This window comes from Balaenoptera physalus, assembly GCF_965194825.1.
Source record: "Balaenoptera physalus genome assembly, chromosome: 17".
Classification (NCBI taxonomy): Eukaryota; Metazoa; Chordata; class Mammalia; order Artiodactyla; family Balaenopteridae; genus Balaenoptera; species Balaenoptera physalus.
Window position 1 is genome coordinate 30,221,465 of NC_138895.1, and position 20,654 is coordinate 30,242,118.

Below are 20,654 nucleotides of genomic sequence, written 5' to 3' on the forward strand. Positions count from 1 at the left end.
TATGCCTCCAGGGTCACCTCTCCACTTTGAGTCCCATAAAATACACCATGCTGATTTCACTGGATATCTCTGAAAAGCTCATGGGATTTTATGCTATGATTAACTGACTAGAGGTCTCTGGGCAAGTTAAGTTCAGAACAGCAAATGAATGAAAATTCATATTAGAATGAATTGTCATGAGAGAGATGTAAAAACTTGTGAAAGAGCACATTTCTCTGTCCTTGTTCTGACTGAAGCAGGTAATACGTCCTCTTTTTCAGTGTTGTATTCTTCTGAAATCTAATATAACTTTCATACTTTTATCTCACTTCAAAATGTTCAAATCTACTTTAGAACACAACCCAATATTTTGCATAGCCCCAAATCTGAGATTATTCCCTTCTCTTTTGCAGGGAGGCCATATTCTTCCCAAGTCCTGTCTAAAATATTTCACCATTGCTCTCTCTCCCAGCCCTGAAGTACACTGAGTTATACTTTACCTGTAGATATATGCCTTGTTCATTATAGACTCTAGGTGATGATTAAACTAAAAAAATGATGTGTACTATGTAGAAAACAAGCAAAAGAAATCCAAAAGTGCATTAGTCTTAAATACATCTATTATATTTAAATAAAACAATATAAAATAGACTTTATTTGTTACTGAAAATAATTCTATTCATGTCTTAAAAAAACTAAGGTCTGTCAGTGGTATTTTCCTCCGGGTAGTGCATTTTAACAAGGCGCCAAACTTCCAGAGCTTCTTGCTTTATTTTATGTCTACCCTCTAGTTATAATCTTGTTTGTAATGCTTGTTGAAAATCAAACTTAAAAACATTTCTTTCCTTTTTTTCTTTTTTAAAGCATGTAGTAGAACTTTATTTTACAATAATTAAAAATCATACCTCCCCCCAAAACATAAGTAAAATAGTAAAAAATACATTGAAATCATAAATAGATGTTAAATCCTGTTGCTCAACACTAGCATTGTTTTTAAGCAAGTTGCATTAAATGTGTATTTATTTCAACAAAATTTAAAGTCCAGTTAATATTAGCATTTGTTATCTATTCTTGACATTGTTCAAAGACATAGAGAGTTTATATGCATCTAATCCAAACAGTTGCTATTTGCCTCAAGGTTTTCTTCTGCTTACACCCACTTCTATAGCAACAGATACTCCCTACATGCACTCTTACCCCCTACTTTCTCTTTTTAATCTATAGGCTGTAAAATGCAAGAGCAAGAGCATGAAATCCAGAGCCAAACACCAATCTCCTCTCTGCCACTTATTAACTGTGCGACCTTGGAAAAGTCACTTAATATTTCTGTACTTTGGTTTCCTCATCTGTAAATTGGGGACAATAGAGAATGTACTTAGACTCATAGGATCTTACAGATAGGAAGGGCTATTAGAGATTATGTAGTTAAAAGATTATTTAGTTCAAAATTTCATCCAATGTAGATAAGACTGTAATAGAACATTTGGAATTAGAAAACAGCTATAATAACAATGACTATTTAACTAGAAATATACACAAATGATTTGTTTTTCCAGAATTCCTGAGTAGGAAACATCCATTAAGCATTCAGATTAAGATAATTTCAATTTGTGGTAACTTGTTTATTGTGCTCTTAACAGAAGTTTGCACAAAGGCACATTTTAAAATTTAGCTTAAGTGTTCACTGTAGAGAAAATTTATATTCTTAATTTGTTTTCTCATATATAATTTGGAGATAGGTAAATGATATTTTCCCTAGAGAACTGCACATTAAAATGGCACACTTATGTGAAGATGACTGGACTGTGGGGCTATGTTGGCTTTCAGGATCTCCTATATTATAAAAAATACTACCTAATATAGTGAGTAGGTTTTTGGACACTGAAGGGACACAGAGATGGGGTGTGAAGAGTTAGCATTTTATAATTTTTATTATAATGCCAGACAAACACTCAAATCCATAGGGACCTGAGTCTGTCTCAGAGTTGTTTGCCTCTGAGCAGTGGCCTCCATAAACGTCTATCCTACACTAGAAATTTGATGACAGACGGCCAGGCCACCAAGCTGCTGGGAACGTTAAGTTCTGCTCAATCTAGACCTACATTCTGTGGTCAAAACAGAAGTCTCTAGAGTTGTCTTGGATGGACGAGAATATAGAGTAAGGTCCCTCTTGACTTGGAAAAATCATGGACGTGGAAGGAAAGCTCCTTCAGCCTGAAGTTTATTTGCCCATCTGATTATAGTAAGGAATTTGGAGTCAGAAAAATATGTGATAGAATCCAGATACTGCCACTCACCAGAGTGTGTCTGGACAGATTTTTTTTACCCTGCTAATTCTCATTTCCCTTATCTCTAAAATGAGGTTGTTTGGAGGAATAAATGAGATAATGAATATGAAGTTTAACAAAGTATGTAGCTACAAGTATGTATTCAATAAATATCAGCTGCAGCTGTGTCAGTATCCACCCGAGCCTCCAGGTTATGTCATCTTGTCTTCTCAAGGTGTCAAAGCGATAACCACCTAAAACTGGTAAAATCTTTGGTGTTCCTTTTAAGAAGGCTGTCTTTGGAAATACAAGCTATCATTGCTATTATTAAAAATTTATATGAAATTTCACATCTTGACTCTCCTCAGATTCCTCTTAGGTATCGGATAAAGCTATGGGTTATAAAATATTTATGTCTTAGAATCTTTTTGAATAGGTAATACATTCACATAGTTCAAAAACAATAGGAAATATATACCTTCATAGTCTTGTCTCCTATTCCTGCCCCTACCCATCCTGCTTTTCCCTCCAGCTTCTCATCCTTACCTCAGTTGACCATTTTTATTAGATTTTTTTGGGTAGTCTTCCACTGTTTATGTAATATAGAAAAATAGAATATTTTCCCCTTTCTGTTACAAAAGTTAGTATTGTTCTATAAACTGTTCTGTAACTAGCTTTTTTTTTTTTTTTTTAACTAAGCAGTTTGTCTTGGAGGTCTTTCATAGAAAACTTCCTCTTTATTTTTGCACTACAAAGTACTCTATAGATATACTGCAACGTATTTAACTATTTCCCTCTTGATGGACATTTGAGTTGTATCTAAGTATATAAATAATTTTGTTATGCAAAACTGTGCTTGTATTTTTCTATAATTATAGAATTTTTGATGAGTGAGATAAGTTAGAGGTCATCTAAACTAATACTCTCATTTTACAGCCAGTATTGCAGGCGTTCAGTGACTATGTAATAAATAGTGACAAGTGGAAAAGAATAAAATTATAAAATATTCATTTGTAATTATAGCTGTATTTCAAAATACAAAGGCATTCCTATTTTAAGTTATAAAAATAGATGTTATGAGATATAGACTCAAAACAACAAAAAGCAACTTCCATCACTAGAAATAGGGATGTTTTTCATTCATTCAGCTTTTAAAATTCTTAGCATTAATGAGGGCATAAAAATGGAGGATAGTTTGGGAAAAATTAAGAATATGATACTTTTAGGGTATTTTAAAGTACTTTAAGATTTCCATTATTATAATAAGACAGTTAAGTATAGTTATCTTACCTTTAACATCCTATTTGTCCTAAATATTGGATTAAACCCAAAGAAGAGGTAGAAAACATCAAATGGCATTATTGATGCCACATCCAACTGTTGGAAGAACACATTCACAATTATGTTGTGTTTACATGCTTTTAAGGACACGAATTGATTTATACCAATGTATGTAAAGGCTGACCAGTCACCATGAATTATTTGTTGTTTAATACAAAATTGTCTTCAGTTTCATATGCATGGTGTCACTGAAAGGTGTATTAGCACCCTGAAAACACTATTTCATAGCCTACTTCCAATGAATTTCATTTCCAGCTTCATGCATCTGATCTTGCCTTAGACACTGCATTTTCTGGGATTTTGTTGAGCTGTCACATATATTTAAGAGATGGCATGGTTGCTACTGATAAAATACATTTTAATAGTGTTTTAAACTTGGGGCTTTTGGACTGAAACTCAAGCCCATTCTTGATTTTATGTGAAAAAATTGGGCATTCATTGTAGTGATATATTTTTATGTTTCAGGCAATTCTCCAGTGTTCAGGGCTAATTATATTGTTGGTGGTTCATCCAGACTCTTCAGTTCTTTCTACTGCTGTCTACTTTGTATCATATTGCTAACAATAAACTGCTGTGAACTTATCTATCAGAGACTGTACAGGCTAACAGAGAGGAGAGGAAAGAAATCAGTCCCATTTACAATTATCAGTTCTGATGGGAGAAGGTATTGAAAATACTATTATAGCTAAAGATAATATATTTTACATTTGTGATGTATTTAGATTATTCTGGCCTTTGATTACTCTGGTAATTGTGAAATGACAGCATAACATTTGCATACTTTCCTGATTGCAATGATAACAATAAAAAATTCTTTTATATAACATAATTATTCATTTTCATTATTTTTTACATCATCTTGAAAAATAGGGTACATTAAAAAAACATTTAATTTATTTAAGACAATTAAGAGCAGTTAAGAGTTTTGTGTAAGGCCATACGTATGAAATGGAAAATTGAGGTAATTAATTGTGTACTACAATTTCAAAACCTAGTGCTATTGAAAAGGAATGGGACTTTCAGTTTGAATGAACACACGTTGGCTACTATAAACAAATTACTTACTAAAATAATTGGCTTAAAAATTGCATAATATCATCAAATCTCATTGATTTTACCCTACAGATATTGAGCCTTATAACAAGTTGAGAGGTACACAGAGCAGTTACTAAAATAATGTCTTATAAATAAGGAAGCAGGAGCACAGAACTGTTGATTTGTCTAGTGCTATTTCAGGACCCAATTGCTCAAATACTCACTTGACTTTTCTATGCAGTTATTAATCATGTTTGATATTAATACATCAATGTGGATTTGTATAGATAGAGATGATTTATTTCTCAGTGAATTGTAGAAAATTGAATTAAGTACTGACCAACACTGTACTCTGTATAAGGAACTTTGCAAAACATGTTGGGGTTGAAATAGAAGTAAGATATTGTTTCTGTTCACAAGAAGTTAACAATCTAATGGTGGAATAACCAAGCACAGAAATAGCTATAACACAATGCCATAAGACGTACAGGATGTGCTAAGGAAATTCAAAAGACGTGACTGCAATTAAATACATGTAAAATTTACATTTATAAACCCAAACTAAATATATGAGTTAAGTTGCCCTTATTCAAATTAAAGAAAGTGATTAAGTGTTTGGAATAAGGTCTGTGGCACTTACAAAACTATTCTTCCTCTTTGTAGGGTTCATCAAAGTAGTTTAGATCTTTTATGAATATGTCTAAGTATGTGGCAGTTTTTTACAGAGAAAATTAGTTGGAGATAAAATCGAATTGAAAGAAATTTTAATCACTATAGATCGCCAGTAGGGACAATTTGGCACCTAAACCCAGATTTGTATTTTTAACAATATTTGAGGCCACTAAAGTGTTTTCCTTGAAATGGGAGGTTGGAGTTCACTCATACAGATTGGGTAACCTTGGAACATCCTCAAATCTCTGCCTATTTCTCGGCGTTAGGAGGAACAATAAAAGATAATAAAGTACTTTGTAAATAATTATGGGTGAAAAAACTACACATGGGTGAAAAAATAATATTATACTGTTATTTGAGAAAAGGAAGATGCCATGTTATCTAAATAATTGCTTCTTTTTTTTTTTTTTTTTGCTCTATGCTATTCTAACAATTTCCAGTGGTTTTATTTTTAAAATATTTTTATTAAAAAAATTAAAAAATTTCATATTGGAGTATAGTTGATTAAAAATGTTGTGTTAGTTTCAGGTGTATAGCAAAGTGATTCAGTTATACATATACATGTATCTATTCTTTTTCAAATTCTTTTCCCATTTAAGTTATTACAGAATATTGAGCAGAGTTTCCTGTGCTATACCGTAGCATATATTTTGCTTATATGAACAAGAAAGAAATAGGAGTAGAAACAATTTTGTAGACTTTTACATCATCATGCTACATGAATTGGAGGCTAGAATTATGTATGGACAAGACAAAGTATACCCCATACTCCTTTGTTGACATTTAAATTGGAATTTAAATGTGGGCGCTAGGATTTTGTTCTGCCTAGTAAAGACCCATATATTGAATTACACATTTGCACATACTAGGAAGTATACTGTATAATTATTGAGAAGCAAAAACTCTACCTAATAAAACTTCATCTGTATAAACTTTGTTACAAAGGCTACAATTTTTAAAGGAAGCAGATTTTTTTTTGGTAGAAATTTATAGATGGAACTTAAAGTCAAAATGGGAATGGATTAGTTGAACAACTTTGGAATTGTAAGTCACCTACCTGAAATTTTGTAGAACTCCTGTAGTGTCTCTTTAGTTCATTTGAATCCACCTGAAATATGTTATATTTATAATTCATATTAATTTTAGCCAATTTCATTAAACATTTTCTCACTTTAAAAAATTTATAGCTACTTCTTTCTATTAGTTCCTTCTAACATCAGCCTATAAATATGCTCTATCTTCCCATATCATAAATCAAAAAACCTTCTTTGGCTTTGTTTTCTTTTTTGTATTGCTCTAATTGTCACACTAACGCTTCTTAAGAGAGTTATTTACCTTGCTTTGCTCCACATCCTTCCTCCATATTTATTCTTCAACTCATGGCAATTTTGGTGGTGATTTGACTTTTGCTCACTTCTCTTATTCCATTAAGACTACCATTGTGAAAGCCACCAATAACCTCCTAATGATCATACCCAGGGAATCCTTTATACACTAACATTCTTTTATGGCACTCACCACGTTTTGAAATCACACATATATGTCTTGGCCCATTTATTTAAGATCAGTCTACTCCATGAAATGGTAATCTATCTCAGGACACGGTTGATTTTGTTTAGCAACTGTATATAACTAGTGACTATAATATATTAAAAGCCCAATAAATATTTGAGTGGATGAATAGGTAAAGGCCTGAAGAGATGAGTAAAACTTTTGAAGCATTTGACTTTTTTGGAACTTTCTCTTTCCAAAGAATCTGTAATGCCATTCTTGGTTTACTTTACTTCTTCAGTTCCAGTTTTCAGGGTCCTTCTTGCATCCTATGGCTAGCCATTTAAAATAAATATTTACCAGGATTCAGCCCTCTTCTCTTTTCTCTTCATATTTACTTCCTGGGAAATTTCATCCACTTTCATTGTTTCAAAGATCACCATGTATGTGGATGCTACCAAACCTCTACCTCCACTTAATATTAGTATCTGGAGCTGTTGACCTGTCCAACAGCTGCTTATTGTCTTCCTCACTTAGCAGTTCTGCTCATCTCAAATTTAACCTACAACAAACCTGAATTCATCATCATTCTCCATTTCCCCTAAAGCCAGCCATGCTCCTCCTCTTATTGAGTATCCTATGAGAATCCTCATCTACACTAGTCAGTGATCCTACACCACTCACTCTCCTTTAGCCCTCATCCAACCAGCAACCATGTTCTACGGATTCTCCTTTCTAAAATTTTCTCATGCCTATTTTCTCCTTTTGGCTTTGGTTTCCTTGCCTTTATTCTTGCTTTCCTTGATCAGTTCTACAATGTCAGTGAGATGATCTCTCTAGATCAGATCATTAACAATTCTATTTATGTCAAATCCTATGACTTCACATGACTTAAAGAAAAAAAATCCAAGCTCCCTTTCATGATATACAAAGCTCTGCTTTCTCTGTCTCACTCACCTCCTGAAGCATCTCATACTCATTCTGTTTAGCAGTGCATAGCAGAGTTTCTTACCTTGATGCCTTCACCTATGCTGTTCCCAGAACTTAGGACATATTTTTCCCTTTTTTAATGGGGACGAAGGTGTGCAGATAATTTCAATTAATCCATCAAAATTTGGACCAGGTGTTGCCTCCTTTATATGGTTTTCTCTGCATCAAAAAGCACCAAGGGCTCACCTCTGTCATGACTCACATCACAAAACTCCACCGTTTTTCTTTTGTCTGTCCATCCTTCATACTCTGAGCTACTTAAAAGGGTAGGGACAATATATTTATCCTGTGTTTCTCAGTTCCTAACACAATGTCTAACACACAACAGGTGCTCAGTAAATGTGTGATAAGAGATAGAGGAATAGGAAGGCATTTGTTAACATTCAGAATTAATGTTAATATTGGGATTATATTTTTCTATTTCACTTATAGGTAGGAGGAAATTGTCTGTGTACTATTAATTATTTGACCAAAGTATTATAACTTGGACACATGGAAGCAGCATCTTCTAATAATTATTATCCAGGCTGTCCATGTTCAGACATTTTAAATTGCTGTTGAACAGTGTTTAAGATTTGTTAGCCAAGTTCCCAATTCCTGCCTCACCACCCCATATTTTGGACTATAATTTCTACCCACGTGCACATACTAAATTTTACAGAAATATATTAGAAAATATATGACATGCTTATTTAATGATACTTTTCCCTGAAACAAAATGTCTTACTGAGCCACAGGCAGATATAGGTATATGTACAAGTTTATGCTGAATCATGTACCAAGCTTGAGTAAGATGAGTCAGCTCCTTCAAAGCTTATATGGAACAGACAGACATACCAGGTGCACATATCAAGAGCTCCTTCAAAGCTTATAGGGAACAGACATATGGAACAGACAGACGTATCAAGTGCTAAGAAGTTAAGTTGAAGTATGACCCCATCCTCCAACTCTGGAAGAATGTTCTTAGCATATTTATCCCTTTACTTTCAGGGTTGTCTGTGATCCTATAACTGAAAAATGTAAGTGAAACTAAAACTTGCTAGATTAAATGAAAATGCTATCTGGTGATTCTAAAACCCCTTTTCTTTGGCACACTAAATATATTCGGCATCCTTAGCCATCTCAGGATCAGCATACATACTGGTTAAAAATTAGGCACTTTTTTTTTTTTAACATCTTTATTGTAGTATAATTGCTTCACAATGGTGTGCTAGTTTCTGCTCTATGACAAAGTGAATCAATTATACATACACATATATCCTCATATCTCCTTCCTCTTGCCTCTCCCTCCCACCCTCCCTATCCCACCCCTCTAGGTGGTCACAGAGCACGGAGCTGATCTCCCTGTGCTATGCAGCTGCTTCCCACTAACTATCTATTTTACATTTGGTAGTGTATATATGTCCATGATACTCTCTCACTTCGTTCCAGCTTACCCTTCCCCCTCCCCATGTCCTCAAGTCCATTCTCTATGTATGCATCTTTATTCCTGTCCTGCCCCTAGGTTCTTCAGAACCATTTTATTTTTAGATTCCATATATATGTGTTAGCATACGGTATTTATTTTTCTGTTTCTGACTTACTTCACTCTGTACGACAGACTCCAGGTCCACCTCACACAAATGACTCAATTTCGTTTCTTTTTATGGCTGAGTAATATTCCATTGTGTATATGTGCCACATCTTCTTTATCCATTCATCTGTTGATGGACACTTAGGTTGCTTCCATGTCCTGGCTATTGTAAATAGAGCTGTAATGGACACTGTGGTAAATGACTCTTTTTGAATTATGGTTTTCTCAGGGTATATGCTCAGTAGTGGGATTGCTGGGTCATATGGTAGTTTTATTTTTAGTTTTTTAAGGAACTTCCATACTGTTCTCCATAGTGGCTGGATCAATTTATATTCTCACCAACAGTGCAAGAGGGTTCCCTTTTCTCCACATCCTCTCCAGCATTTATTGTTTGTAGATTTTTTATGATGGCCATTCTGACTGGTGTGAGGTGATACCTCGTAATTTTAATTTACATTTCTCTAATGATTAGTGATGTTGAGCATCCTTTCATGTGTTTGTTGGCAAACTGTATATCTTCCTTGGAGAAATGTCTATTTAGGTCTTCTGTCCATTTTTGGATTGGGTTGTTTGTGTTTTTGATATTGAGCTGCATGAGCTGCTTGTAAATTTTGGAGATTAATCCTTTGTCAGTTGCTTCATTGGCAAATATTTTCTCCCATTCTGAGAGTTGTCTTCTTGTCATGTTTATGTTTTCCTTGGCTGTGCAAAACATTTCAAGTTCAATTAGGTCCCATTTGTTTATTTTTGTTTTTATTTCTATTTCTCTAGGAGGTGGGTCAAAAAGGATCTTGCTGTGATTTATGTCATAGAGTGTTCTGCCTAGGTTTTCCTCTAAGAGTTTTATAGTGTCTGGCTTTACATTTAGGTCTTTAATCCATTTTGAGTTTATTTCTGTGTATGGTGTTAGGGAGTGTTCTAATTTCATTCTTCTATATGTAGCTGTCCAGTTTTCCCAGCACCACTTATTGAAGAGGCTATCTTTTCTCCATTGTATATTCTTGCCTCTTTTATCAACATAAGGAGACCATATGTGCATGGGTTTATCTCTGGGCTTTCATTCTTGTTCCATTGATCTATATTTCTGTTTTTGTGCCAGTACCATACTGTCTTGATTACTGTAGCTTTGTAGTAGAGTCTGAGGTCTGGGAGCCTGATTCCTTCAGCTCGCTTTTTCTTTCTCAAGATTGCTTTGGTTATTCGGAGTCTTTGTGTTTCCTTACAAATTGTGAAATTTTTTGTTCTAGTTCTGTGAAAAATGCCATTGGTAGTTTGATAGGATTGCACTGAATCTGTAGATTGCTTTGGGTAGTATAGTCATTTTCACAATATTGATTCTTCCAATCCAAGAACATGGTATATCTCTCCTCTGTTTGTATCATTTTAATTTCTTTCATCAGTGTCTTATAGTTTTCTGCATATGGGTCTTTTGTCTCCTTAGGCAGGTTTTTTCCTAGATATTTTATTCTTTTTGTTGCAGTGGTAAATGAAAGTGTTTCCTTAATTTCTCTCTGAGATTTTTCATCATTAGTGTATAGGAATGCAAGAGATTTCTGTGCATTATTTTTGTATCCTGCTACTTTACCAAATTAATTGATTAGGTCTAGTAATTTTCTGGTAGCATCTTTAGAATTCTCTATGTATAGTATCATGTCATCTGCAAACAGTGACAGCTTTACTTCTTTTCCAATTCGGATTCCTTTCATTTCTTTTTCTTCTCTGATTGCTGTGGCTAAACTTCCAAAATTATGTTGAATAATAGTGGTGAGAGTGGACAACCTTGTCTTGTTCCTGATCTTAGAGGAAATAGTTTCAGTTTTTCACCATTGAGAACCATGTTCGCTGTGGGTTTGTCATATATGACCTTTATTATGTTGAGGTAAGTTCCCTCTATGCCTACTTTCTGGAGAGTTTTTATCATAAATGGGTGTTGAATTTTGTTGAAAGCTTTTTCTGCACCTACTGAGATGAATATATGATTTTTCTCCTTCAATTTGTTAATATGGTGTATTGCATTGATTGATTTGTGTATATTGAAGAATCTTTGCATTCCTGGGATAAACCCCACTTGATCATGGTGTATGATCCTTTTAATGTGCTGTTGGATTCTATTTGCTAGTATTTTGTTGAGGATTTGTGCATCTATGTTCATCAGTGATACTGGCCTATAGTTTTCTTTCTTTGTGACATCTTTGTCTAGTTTTGGTATCAGGGTGATGGTGGCCTCATAGAATGAGTTTGGGAGTGTTCCTCCCTCTGCTATATTTTGGAAGAGTTTGAGTAGGTTGGGTGTTCGCTCTTCTCTAAATGTTTGATAGAATTCGCCTGTGAAGCCATCTGGTCCAGAGCTTTTGTTTGTTGGAAGATTTTAAAACACAGTTTCAATTTCAATGCTCGTGATTGGTCTGTTTATATTTTCTATTTCTTCCTGGTTCAGTCTTGGAAGCTTGTGCTTTTCTAAGAATTTGTCCATTTCTTCCAGGTTGTCCATTTTATTGGCATATAGTTGCTTGTAGTAATCTCTCATGATCCTTTCTATTTCTGCAGTGCCAATTGTTACTTCTCCTTTTTCATTTCTACTTCTCTTGGTTTGAGTCTTCTCCCTTTTTTTCTTGATGAGCCTGGCTAATGGTTTATCAATTTTGTTTATCTTCTCAAAGAACCAGCTTTTAGTTTTATTGATTTTTTTTGAAAGATAAAATTTATAGAGAGAACGTTTTGCTTATCTCTTTTAAATTTTATTTATTTATTTATTTATGGCTGTGTTGGGTCTTTGTTTCTGTGCGAGGGCATTCTCCAGTTGTGGCAAGTGAGGGCCACTCTTCATCGCAGTGCGTGGGCCTCTCACTCTCACAGCCTCTCTTGTTGCGGAGCACAGGCTCCAGACGCGCAGGCTCAGTAATTGTGGCTCACGGGCCCAGCTGCTCCGCAGCATGTGGGATCTTCTGGGACCAGGGCTCGAACCTGTGTCCCCTGCATTGGCAGACGGATTCTTAACCACTGCACCACCAGGGAAGCCCCAGTTTTATTGATCTTTGCTATTGTTTCCTTCATTTCTTTTTTGTTTATTTCTTTCTTTCTTTTTTTTTTAAGGAAGGTAGTCTTTTTTTTTTTTTAATTAATTAATTAATTTATTTTTGGGTGTGTTGGGTCTTCGTTTCTGTGTGAGGGCTTTCTCTGGTTGTGGCAAGCGGGGGCCACTCTTCATCGTGGTGCGCGGGCCTCTCACTGTCGTGGCCTCTCTTGATGCAAGGCACAGGCTCCAGACGCGCAGGCTCAGTAGTTGTAGCTCACAGGCTTAGTTGCTCCGCGGCATGTGGGATCTTCCCAGAACAGGGCTCGAACCCGTGTCCCCTGCATTGGCAGGCAGATTCTCAACCACTGCGCCACCAGGGAAGCCCTTTTTCATTTATTTCTGATTTGACTTTTATGATTTCTTTCCTTCTGCTAACTTTGAGGTTTTTTTTGTTCTTCCTTCTCTAATTGCTTTAGGTGTGAGGTTAGGTTGTTTATTTGAGATGTTTCTTGTTTCTTGAGGTAGGATTGTATTGCTATAACTTCCCTCTTAGAACTGCTTTTGCTGCATCCCATAGGTTTTGGGTCATCGTGTTTTCATTGTCATTTGTTTCTAGGTATTTTTAAATTTCCTCTTCGATTTCTTGAGTGATCTCTTGGTTATTTAGTAGTGTATTGTTCAGCCTCCATGTGTTTGTATTTTTTACAGATTTTTCCCTGTAATTGACATCTAGTCTCATACCGTTGTGGTCTGAAAAGATACTTGATACGATTTCAATTTTTTAAAATTTACCAAGGCTTGATCTGTGACCCAAGATATGATATATCCTGGAGAATGTTCCACGAGCACTTGAGAAGGAAGTGTTTTTGAATGGGATGTCCTATAAATATCAATTAAGTTCATCTTGTTTAATGTATCATTTAAAGCTTTTTTTCCCTTATTTATTTTCATTTTGGATAATCTGTCCATTGGTGAAAATGGGGTGTTAAAGTCCCCTACTATGATTGTGTTACTGTTGATTTCCCCTTTTATGGCTGTTAGCATTTGCCTTATGTATTGAGGTGGTCTTATGTTGGGTGCATAAATATTTTCAACTGTTATATCTTCTTCTTGGATTGATCCCTTGATCATTATGTAGTGTCCTTCTTTGTCTCTTGTAGTAATCTTTATTTTAAAGTCTATTTTGTCTGATATGAGAATTGCTACTCCAGGTTGCTTTTGATTTCCATTTGCATGGAATATCTTGTTCCATCCCTTCACTTTCAGTCTGTATGTGTCCCTAGGTCTGAAGTGGGTCTCTTGTAGACAGTATATATATGGGTCTTGTTTTTGTGTCCATTCAACCAATCTATGTCTTTTGGTTGGAGCATTTTATCCATTTATATTTAAGGTAATTATCGATATGTATGTTCCTATTACCATTTTCTTAATTGTTTTGGGTTTGTTATTCTAGGTCTTTTCCTTCTCTTGTGTTTCCTGCCTAGAGAAGTTCCTTTAGCATTTGTTGTAAAGTTGGTTTGGTGGTGCTAAATTCTGTTAGGTTTTGCTTGTCTGTAAAGGTTTTAATTTCTATGTTGAATCTGAATGAGATCCTTGCTGGGTAGTGTAATCTTGTTCGTAAGTTTTCCCTTTCCTCACTGTCAATATATCCTGCCACTCCCTTCTGGTTTGCAGAGTTTCTGCTGAAAGATCAGCTGTTAACCTTATGGAGATTTCCTTTTATGTGATTTGTTGTTTTTTCCCTTGCTGTTTTTAATATTTTTCTTTGTATTTAATTTTTGATAGTTTCATTAATATGTGTCTTGGCGTGTTTCTCCTTGGATTTATCCTGTATGAGTCTCTCTGTGCTTCTGGACTTGATTGACCTTTTCCTTTCCCATATTAGGGAAGTTTTCAACTATAAGCTCTTCAAATATTTTCTCAGTCCCTTTCTTTTTCTCTTCGTCTTCTGGGACCCCTATAATTCGAATGTTGGTGCATTTAATGTTGTCCCAGAGGTCTCTGAAGGTGTCCTTAATTCTTTTCATTCCTTTGTCTTTATTTTGCTCTGAGGTAGTTATTTCCACTATTTTATGTTCCAGGTCATTTATCCTTTCTTCTGCCTCAGTTATTCTGCTATTGATTCCTTCTAGAGAATTTTAAATTTCATTTATTGTGTTGTTCATCATTGTTTGTTTGCTCTTTAGTTCTTCTAGGTCCTTGTTAAATGTTCGTTGTATTTCCCCCATTCTATTTCCAAGATTTTGGATCATCTTTACTATCATTTCTGTGAATTCTTTTTCAGGTACACTGCCTATTTCCTCTTTGTTTGGTCTGATGGGTTTTTACCTTGCTCTTTCATCTGCTGTGTGTTTCTCTGTCTCTTCATTTTGGTTAACTTACTGTGTTTGGGTCTCCTTTTCAGAGGCTGCACATTTGTAGTTTCCATTGTTTTTGGTGTCTGCCCCCAGTGGGTAAGGTTGGTTCCGTGGGTTGTGTTGGCTTCCTGGTGGAGGGGACTGGTGCCTGTGTTCTGGTGGATGAGGCTGGATCTTGTCTTTCTGATGGGCAGGACTGCATCAGGTGGTGGGTTTTGGGGTTTTTGTGACCTTATTATGATTTTAGGCAGCCTCTCTGCTAATGGGTGAGGTTGTGTTCCTATCTTGCTACTTGTTTGGCGTAGGGTGTCCAGCACTGTAGCTTGCTGGTCGTTTAGTGGAGCTGGGTACTGGCATTTAGATGGAGATCTCCGGGAGAGCTTTTGCCATTTGATATTACATGGAGCTGGGAGGTCTCTTGTAGACCAATGTCCTGAACTTGGCTCTCCCACCTCAGAGGCACAGGCCTGACACCTGGCTGGAGCACAAAGACCCTGTCAGCCACACAGCTCAGAAGAAAAGGGAGTGAGAAAGAAAGAAAGAAAAAATAAAATAAAATAAATAAAGGTATTAAAATAAGAATATAAAAGTTATTAAAAATAAAAAAAATTAAAAAGTAATTAAAAAAAGAAAAAGAAAGAATGAGCAATGAAACCAAAAAACAAAGCCACCAATGATAACAAGTGCTAAAAACTATACTAAAAGAGAAAAAAAGAAAACCCCAAAAAACAAAAATGGACCAACAGAACCCTAGGACAAATGGTGGAAGCAAAGGCATACAGACAAAATCACACAAAGAAGCATATACATACACACTCAGAAAAAGAGAAAAAGGAAAAAAAAAATGTATATATTAAAAAAAAGGAAGAGAGCAACCAAATGAATAAACAAATCTACCAATGATAACAAATTGTAAATACTAAACTAAGATACACATAAAACCAGAAACAAATTAGATGCAGAAAGCAAACCCCAAGTCTGCAGTTGCTCCCAAAGTCCACTGCCTCAATTTTGGGATGATTCGTTGTCTATTTAGTTATTCCAGAGATGCAGGGTACATCAAGTTGATTGTGAAGATTTAATCCGCTGCTCCTGAGGCTGCTGGGAGAAATTTCCCTTTCTCTTCTTTGTTCGCACAGCTTCTGGGGTTCAGCTTTGGATTTGGCCCTGCCTCTGACTGTAGGTTGCCTGAGGGCATCTGTTCTTCACCACGACAGGACAGGGTTAAAGTAACAGCTGATTAGGGGGCTCTGGATCACTCAGGCTGGGGGGAGGGAGGGATGTGGAATGCAGGGTGTGTCTGCGGCGGCAGAGGCTGGCATGACATTGCAACAGCCTGAGGTGCGCAGTGTGTTCTCCTGGGGAAGTTGTCCCTGGACCATGGGACACTGGCAGTGGCGGGCTGCACAGGCTCCCAGGAGGGGAGGTGTCGATAGTGACCCATGCTTGCACACAGGCTTCATGGTGGCTGCAGCAGCAGCCTTAGCTTTTCATGCCTGCCTCTGGTGTCCGCGCTGATAGTCGCGGCTCACGCCCGTCTCTGGAGCTTGTTTAGGCAGTGCTCTGAATCCCCTCTCCTTGCGCACCCCGAAACAATAGTCTCTTGCCTCTTAGGGAGTTCCAGAATTTTTCCTGGACTCCATCCCAGCTAGCTGTGGCACACTAACCCCCATCAGGCTGTGTTCACACAGCCAACCCCAGTCCTCTCCCTGGGATCTGACCTCTGAAGCCCGAGCCTCACCTCCCAGTCCCCACCCACCCCAGCGGGTGAGTAGACAAGCCCCTCGGGCTGGTGAGTACTGATTGGCACTGATCCTCTGTGCAGGAATCTCTCCACTTTGCCCTCTGCACCCCTGTTGCTGAGCTCTCCTCCGTGGCTCTGAAGCTTCCCCCCTCTGCCACACCTTGTCTCTGCTGGTGAAGGGGCTTCCTAGTGTGTGGAATCCTTTCCTCCTTCACAGCTCCCTCCCACTGGTGCAGGTCCCATCCCTATTCTTTTGTCTCTGTTTTTTCTTTTTTCTTTTGCCCTACCCGGGTACGTGGGGAGTTTCTTGCCTTTTGGGAGGTCTGAGGTCTTCTGCCAGCGTTCAGTAGGTGTTCTGTAGGAGTTGTTCCACATGTAGATGTATTTCTGATGTATTTGTGGGGAGGAAGGTGATCTCCAGTTCCTACTCCTCTGCCATCTTGAAGTCTCTCTGTAGGCACTTATTTTTAATATGTAACCCTATTTAATTCTCTCTGTCTCTTTTAAGCCTCATTATTACACAGGCAACATTTATTCTGAGGAAGCTTACTTTAGAAAGGGTATGACAATTGCACTTAAATCTTTTTCAAACAGATAGTCTTTGAAGACCCTCATCTAAGGTATTATTATATTTATTTATTGTTTACCTCTTCTTTTAAATAATTCATAGAAACTCCATAATTTCACATAGAACAGATATAAATGTTTCAAGATAATAATATCATATAATACAACTACAAGGTACATTAAACTGTTATTCAAGGGAAGAAAATCCTTGAACCAAGATTGCCATTAATTCACTCCTTCAAACATTTTTGAGTATACCCTCTGAATTCCTAGGATAAATAGGGAAATGAATTGAATACTGTCCCTACTCTCAAGAAACTTATTATCAGGTAAGAAAGCGAGCTGCCTATACAAATAGGAGACAAGAGGAAGTTAGTGTGTGGACATTCATTCATTTGATTCAGTCAGCAACTCACTGCACATCTTCTAGAAGCCAGACCCTAGGCTAGGTGTTCACATTGTCTTACTTAATCTTCACAATAAGTTTATGAGGTCGGTGGTACTAGTTCTATTTTACAGATGACAAAGATAGTACACAATGAAAGGGTAAATTTATTTTTCTCAAGTATTGCTGTAAGTTAATTTCAGAGGCAAAATTTGACCCTGGGCTATTTGTTTCTGCTACAACGTAGTGAACTTAATTGTTATTTAACAATTAAATAACAGAAGTGTGAGTAAAATATGCAGAGCACAGAGAAAGAAGTTGTTAATTTTCTCTAGAACAGTTTATAAATAGTAGCTAATGGACCAAAAGCAGTTGACTATAGTGGCAGGCCTGATAGACGTGGTCACTAGAAGGCTCTGAGCGTTTCCATGGATCCTTGTGATTGGCAGTCTTAGCAAAGTGTTGTGGGTGCAAGTCTCATATCTACATAACCTCCATGGTGTCATTCCCAGCTCTATTCCTGCTGTCTATAAAGGACATTTTAAATAAGCAACTCTTTTTGTTGGTCCTTGAATCAAAATTCTGTTCTCTGTGCAGCACCATTCTCAGAAGAAACATACTGCACATAAATGCTGTGGAAAACTTGTAAACCCTCCCAATTCCCTCTATTGTGGCCTCCAGCACCTCAATCTGGTATCTGTTTTCCCTCAAGCCCTTGGGGAATTGATATTTCCATCCTCCAGTTCTGGAATATCTGTCAACTATAGGTATTTAATAAATGTTTGTTGAATGAGTGAATGAATGAATAATTTGATGGTGTAAAACAAATTTCACATAGATAGCTAAATGTAGTGAGACTTTCAGGTTGGGTACTCAACTTGCATAGTCCTTTTAGCAAAATGTAATCAAGTTTCAAAGTCTAAAACTACCTACTCTACATTAAAGAAACCATTAAACTTTATTTGAACAAACAAAGCAATTAGTTCCTGCTCTATATTTGTAGCTTGTGATAATGCATTTTAAATAGAGCCCATTGAATGTGTTTTTATTGGTTATTTTTCTTGGTTTTAACACTCCATTGTGTGCAAAGACCTCTTAGAAAATTGAAAATAAAAGTCTCTCCTTACTGATTTTGTCATTTTCCATTTGTCAAACATTGATTTTCTCCCCACTTTGTGCACCTAATGCAGGTTGAAATTAGTGCCCCCTTTTGAAATTAGTGTCCCCTTTTTTGGGTGTTATTTCTTATTTGTACACATCTTCATTCATCAAACTGTCAGTGAACTTAGGGGATCATGCTGGTGAGTTAACTAATGCTCTGAAGTCCACACAAGGAATATTTTGAATAGATTTTTGCTATAGCTTTAGCTCTTGCCTTTAGAATTTCTTCCTAGCAAAGATTTCAAATATAGGGGGCATTCCTCAACAAATAATATTTTTTAAAGAAAAAAATGACCCGAACTCCTTTCAGCATTTTGATAACTTAAAATCATCTGGAGATTCAAAAGAAAATATTCAGGAGATTAAGGAGACTACCCCTCTTCTTCAAAAACATATATGAACCCAAGATGCCATACACTTGGTTGCTCTGCTCTTCCTACTTTGACATTGGAAGATCTGTTCCATGCAGCCCTCACTGCAACTGTGACGAGGATATCACAGTGGACATCAGTTGGAAAGGAAGCATTGTTCTAGTTAGCTGGGGAAGGGCCCAGGGGTGGGGTGCAGGGTATAAGAGGCTGTACGATTTGGGTGTGTACTTGTGAAAACATAGTCTTCTCTTTCTGTCTTAGATTGATTGGATTGGCTCTGAAATTCCCTCAACAGTGAGAATAAATCCAGGAGAAGATGATTTCTCCTAAGGGTAAGAATGATCTTTCTGAAGTGGACAAAACACTGCATTTGATGATGAGGAATGAGATGTGATGAATCTGGAAAGTGAAGAGTGAAAAGAGGATAGGCACCAGACACAGTTCCAGGCACCCTACCTGCATTAATTCATTCAGTCTTCTCATCAGTATTATGAAGGTACTATTGTTATTCCCATTTTTAAAATGAGGAAACTAAGGCACAGGGAGATGCATGGCCCCCAGCACGTGGTGATTGCTCAGTGGTTGTTTTGTTATTGTTGTTGTTATTATTATTGTGATTATACTGGTGGTTCCAGTGGTTAAAGACCCATACATGCAGACAATCAGTCAGACATTAAATAACACAATGCTGTTAATTTGGTTTTTTTGTAGTTCAATCTGATATTCCTTTGTCAGTTTGTGCTTCTCCCGAGCCCTACTTACTATTATGTCTCCTCCTCTAATAAACTGGAGTCTGGGCTGGATTAACAACAAATCGAAAAGGTAGATGGTATCACATATGATGTCCGTAATAAGCCAGTAGCGTGCGTTGTTTGGTGTTTGATATGGGAAAATGATGCGCAGCGGTATGAGCCAGCAGTTCCAGTTAAAGGCAATGGTGACAAGCAAGAGCCACAGGAGATAGAATCGATCTAGAAAAATAGCGACTGGAGTAATCCACATGGCATTTAAAAAACATTAAAATAATTCTGTTGCTTAGTTTGGTAAAGTTGGGGCACTACCATCTGGAAATTAGCAATTTGTGTAAGAGACTCTGTTTAAAACATTCAGCACAATTCTGCCCCTAGAGCCGAGGCACTGGGGTTTACGAGGGATAAGTCATCTAATCAGCTTTTCTGACATTAGAGAGTGTTCTTCCTGTCTCCTAGAGAAGTGGCCACTGAGTCTGTCCCCATGAGTGACTGTACTATTTAGATCAGGAAAGGGGAACCCAAGGAAAAGTCAGAGGTACCGTGTCCAGGAGAACTGACTCAAAGGGCTTTATGCTGGTTGGTAATTAAGCTGCAGGATGACCCAGGGCTTGTGAGCCAAAGGTCACATCTTGCCCACAGGGGTGTGACTGAAGTGGGGAGGGGGCAAATCAGCCAGTGAAGGCAGTCCATGACCCTGCACACAGGGCTTTCCTCTGCCCAAGGGAAGCTGTAGGAGGGGATTTGTTCAATTGGATTAACAATGTGAAGCCATGGAAGATGACAGACATTTTATAATGATTATTTTTTTTGGGGGGTGTTCAGTGAACATATTACTTAATGCTTTGGGACTTCTTTTGGAAGTTAATTAGGGACAGGACAGGCCCTGGACTATTTTAAAAACACACAGGAATATTTTTATCTCTTATCTTCACTGGAAAGGGGAAAACAACCCA

The 20,654-nt window shown here is 36.9% G+C and overlaps 1 protein-coding gene across 1 annotated transcript in view; it reads right to left on the bottom strand.

Moving 5' to 3' along the window:
- The window catches only part of CNGB3 (cyclic nucleotide gated channel subunit beta 3), a 161,999-nt gene that overhangs the window by 61,078 nt on the left and 80,267 nt on the right, over positions 1-20,654 (bottom strand). The window contains 5 exon segments of the mRNA XM_082434062.1: positions 480-526; positions 530-544; positions 3,537-3,623; positions 6,352-6,402; positions 19,712-19,920. Coding sequence (XP_082290188.1) covers positions 480-526; positions 530-544; positions 3,537-3,623; positions 6,352-6,402; positions 19,712-19,920 — 409 coding nt within the window.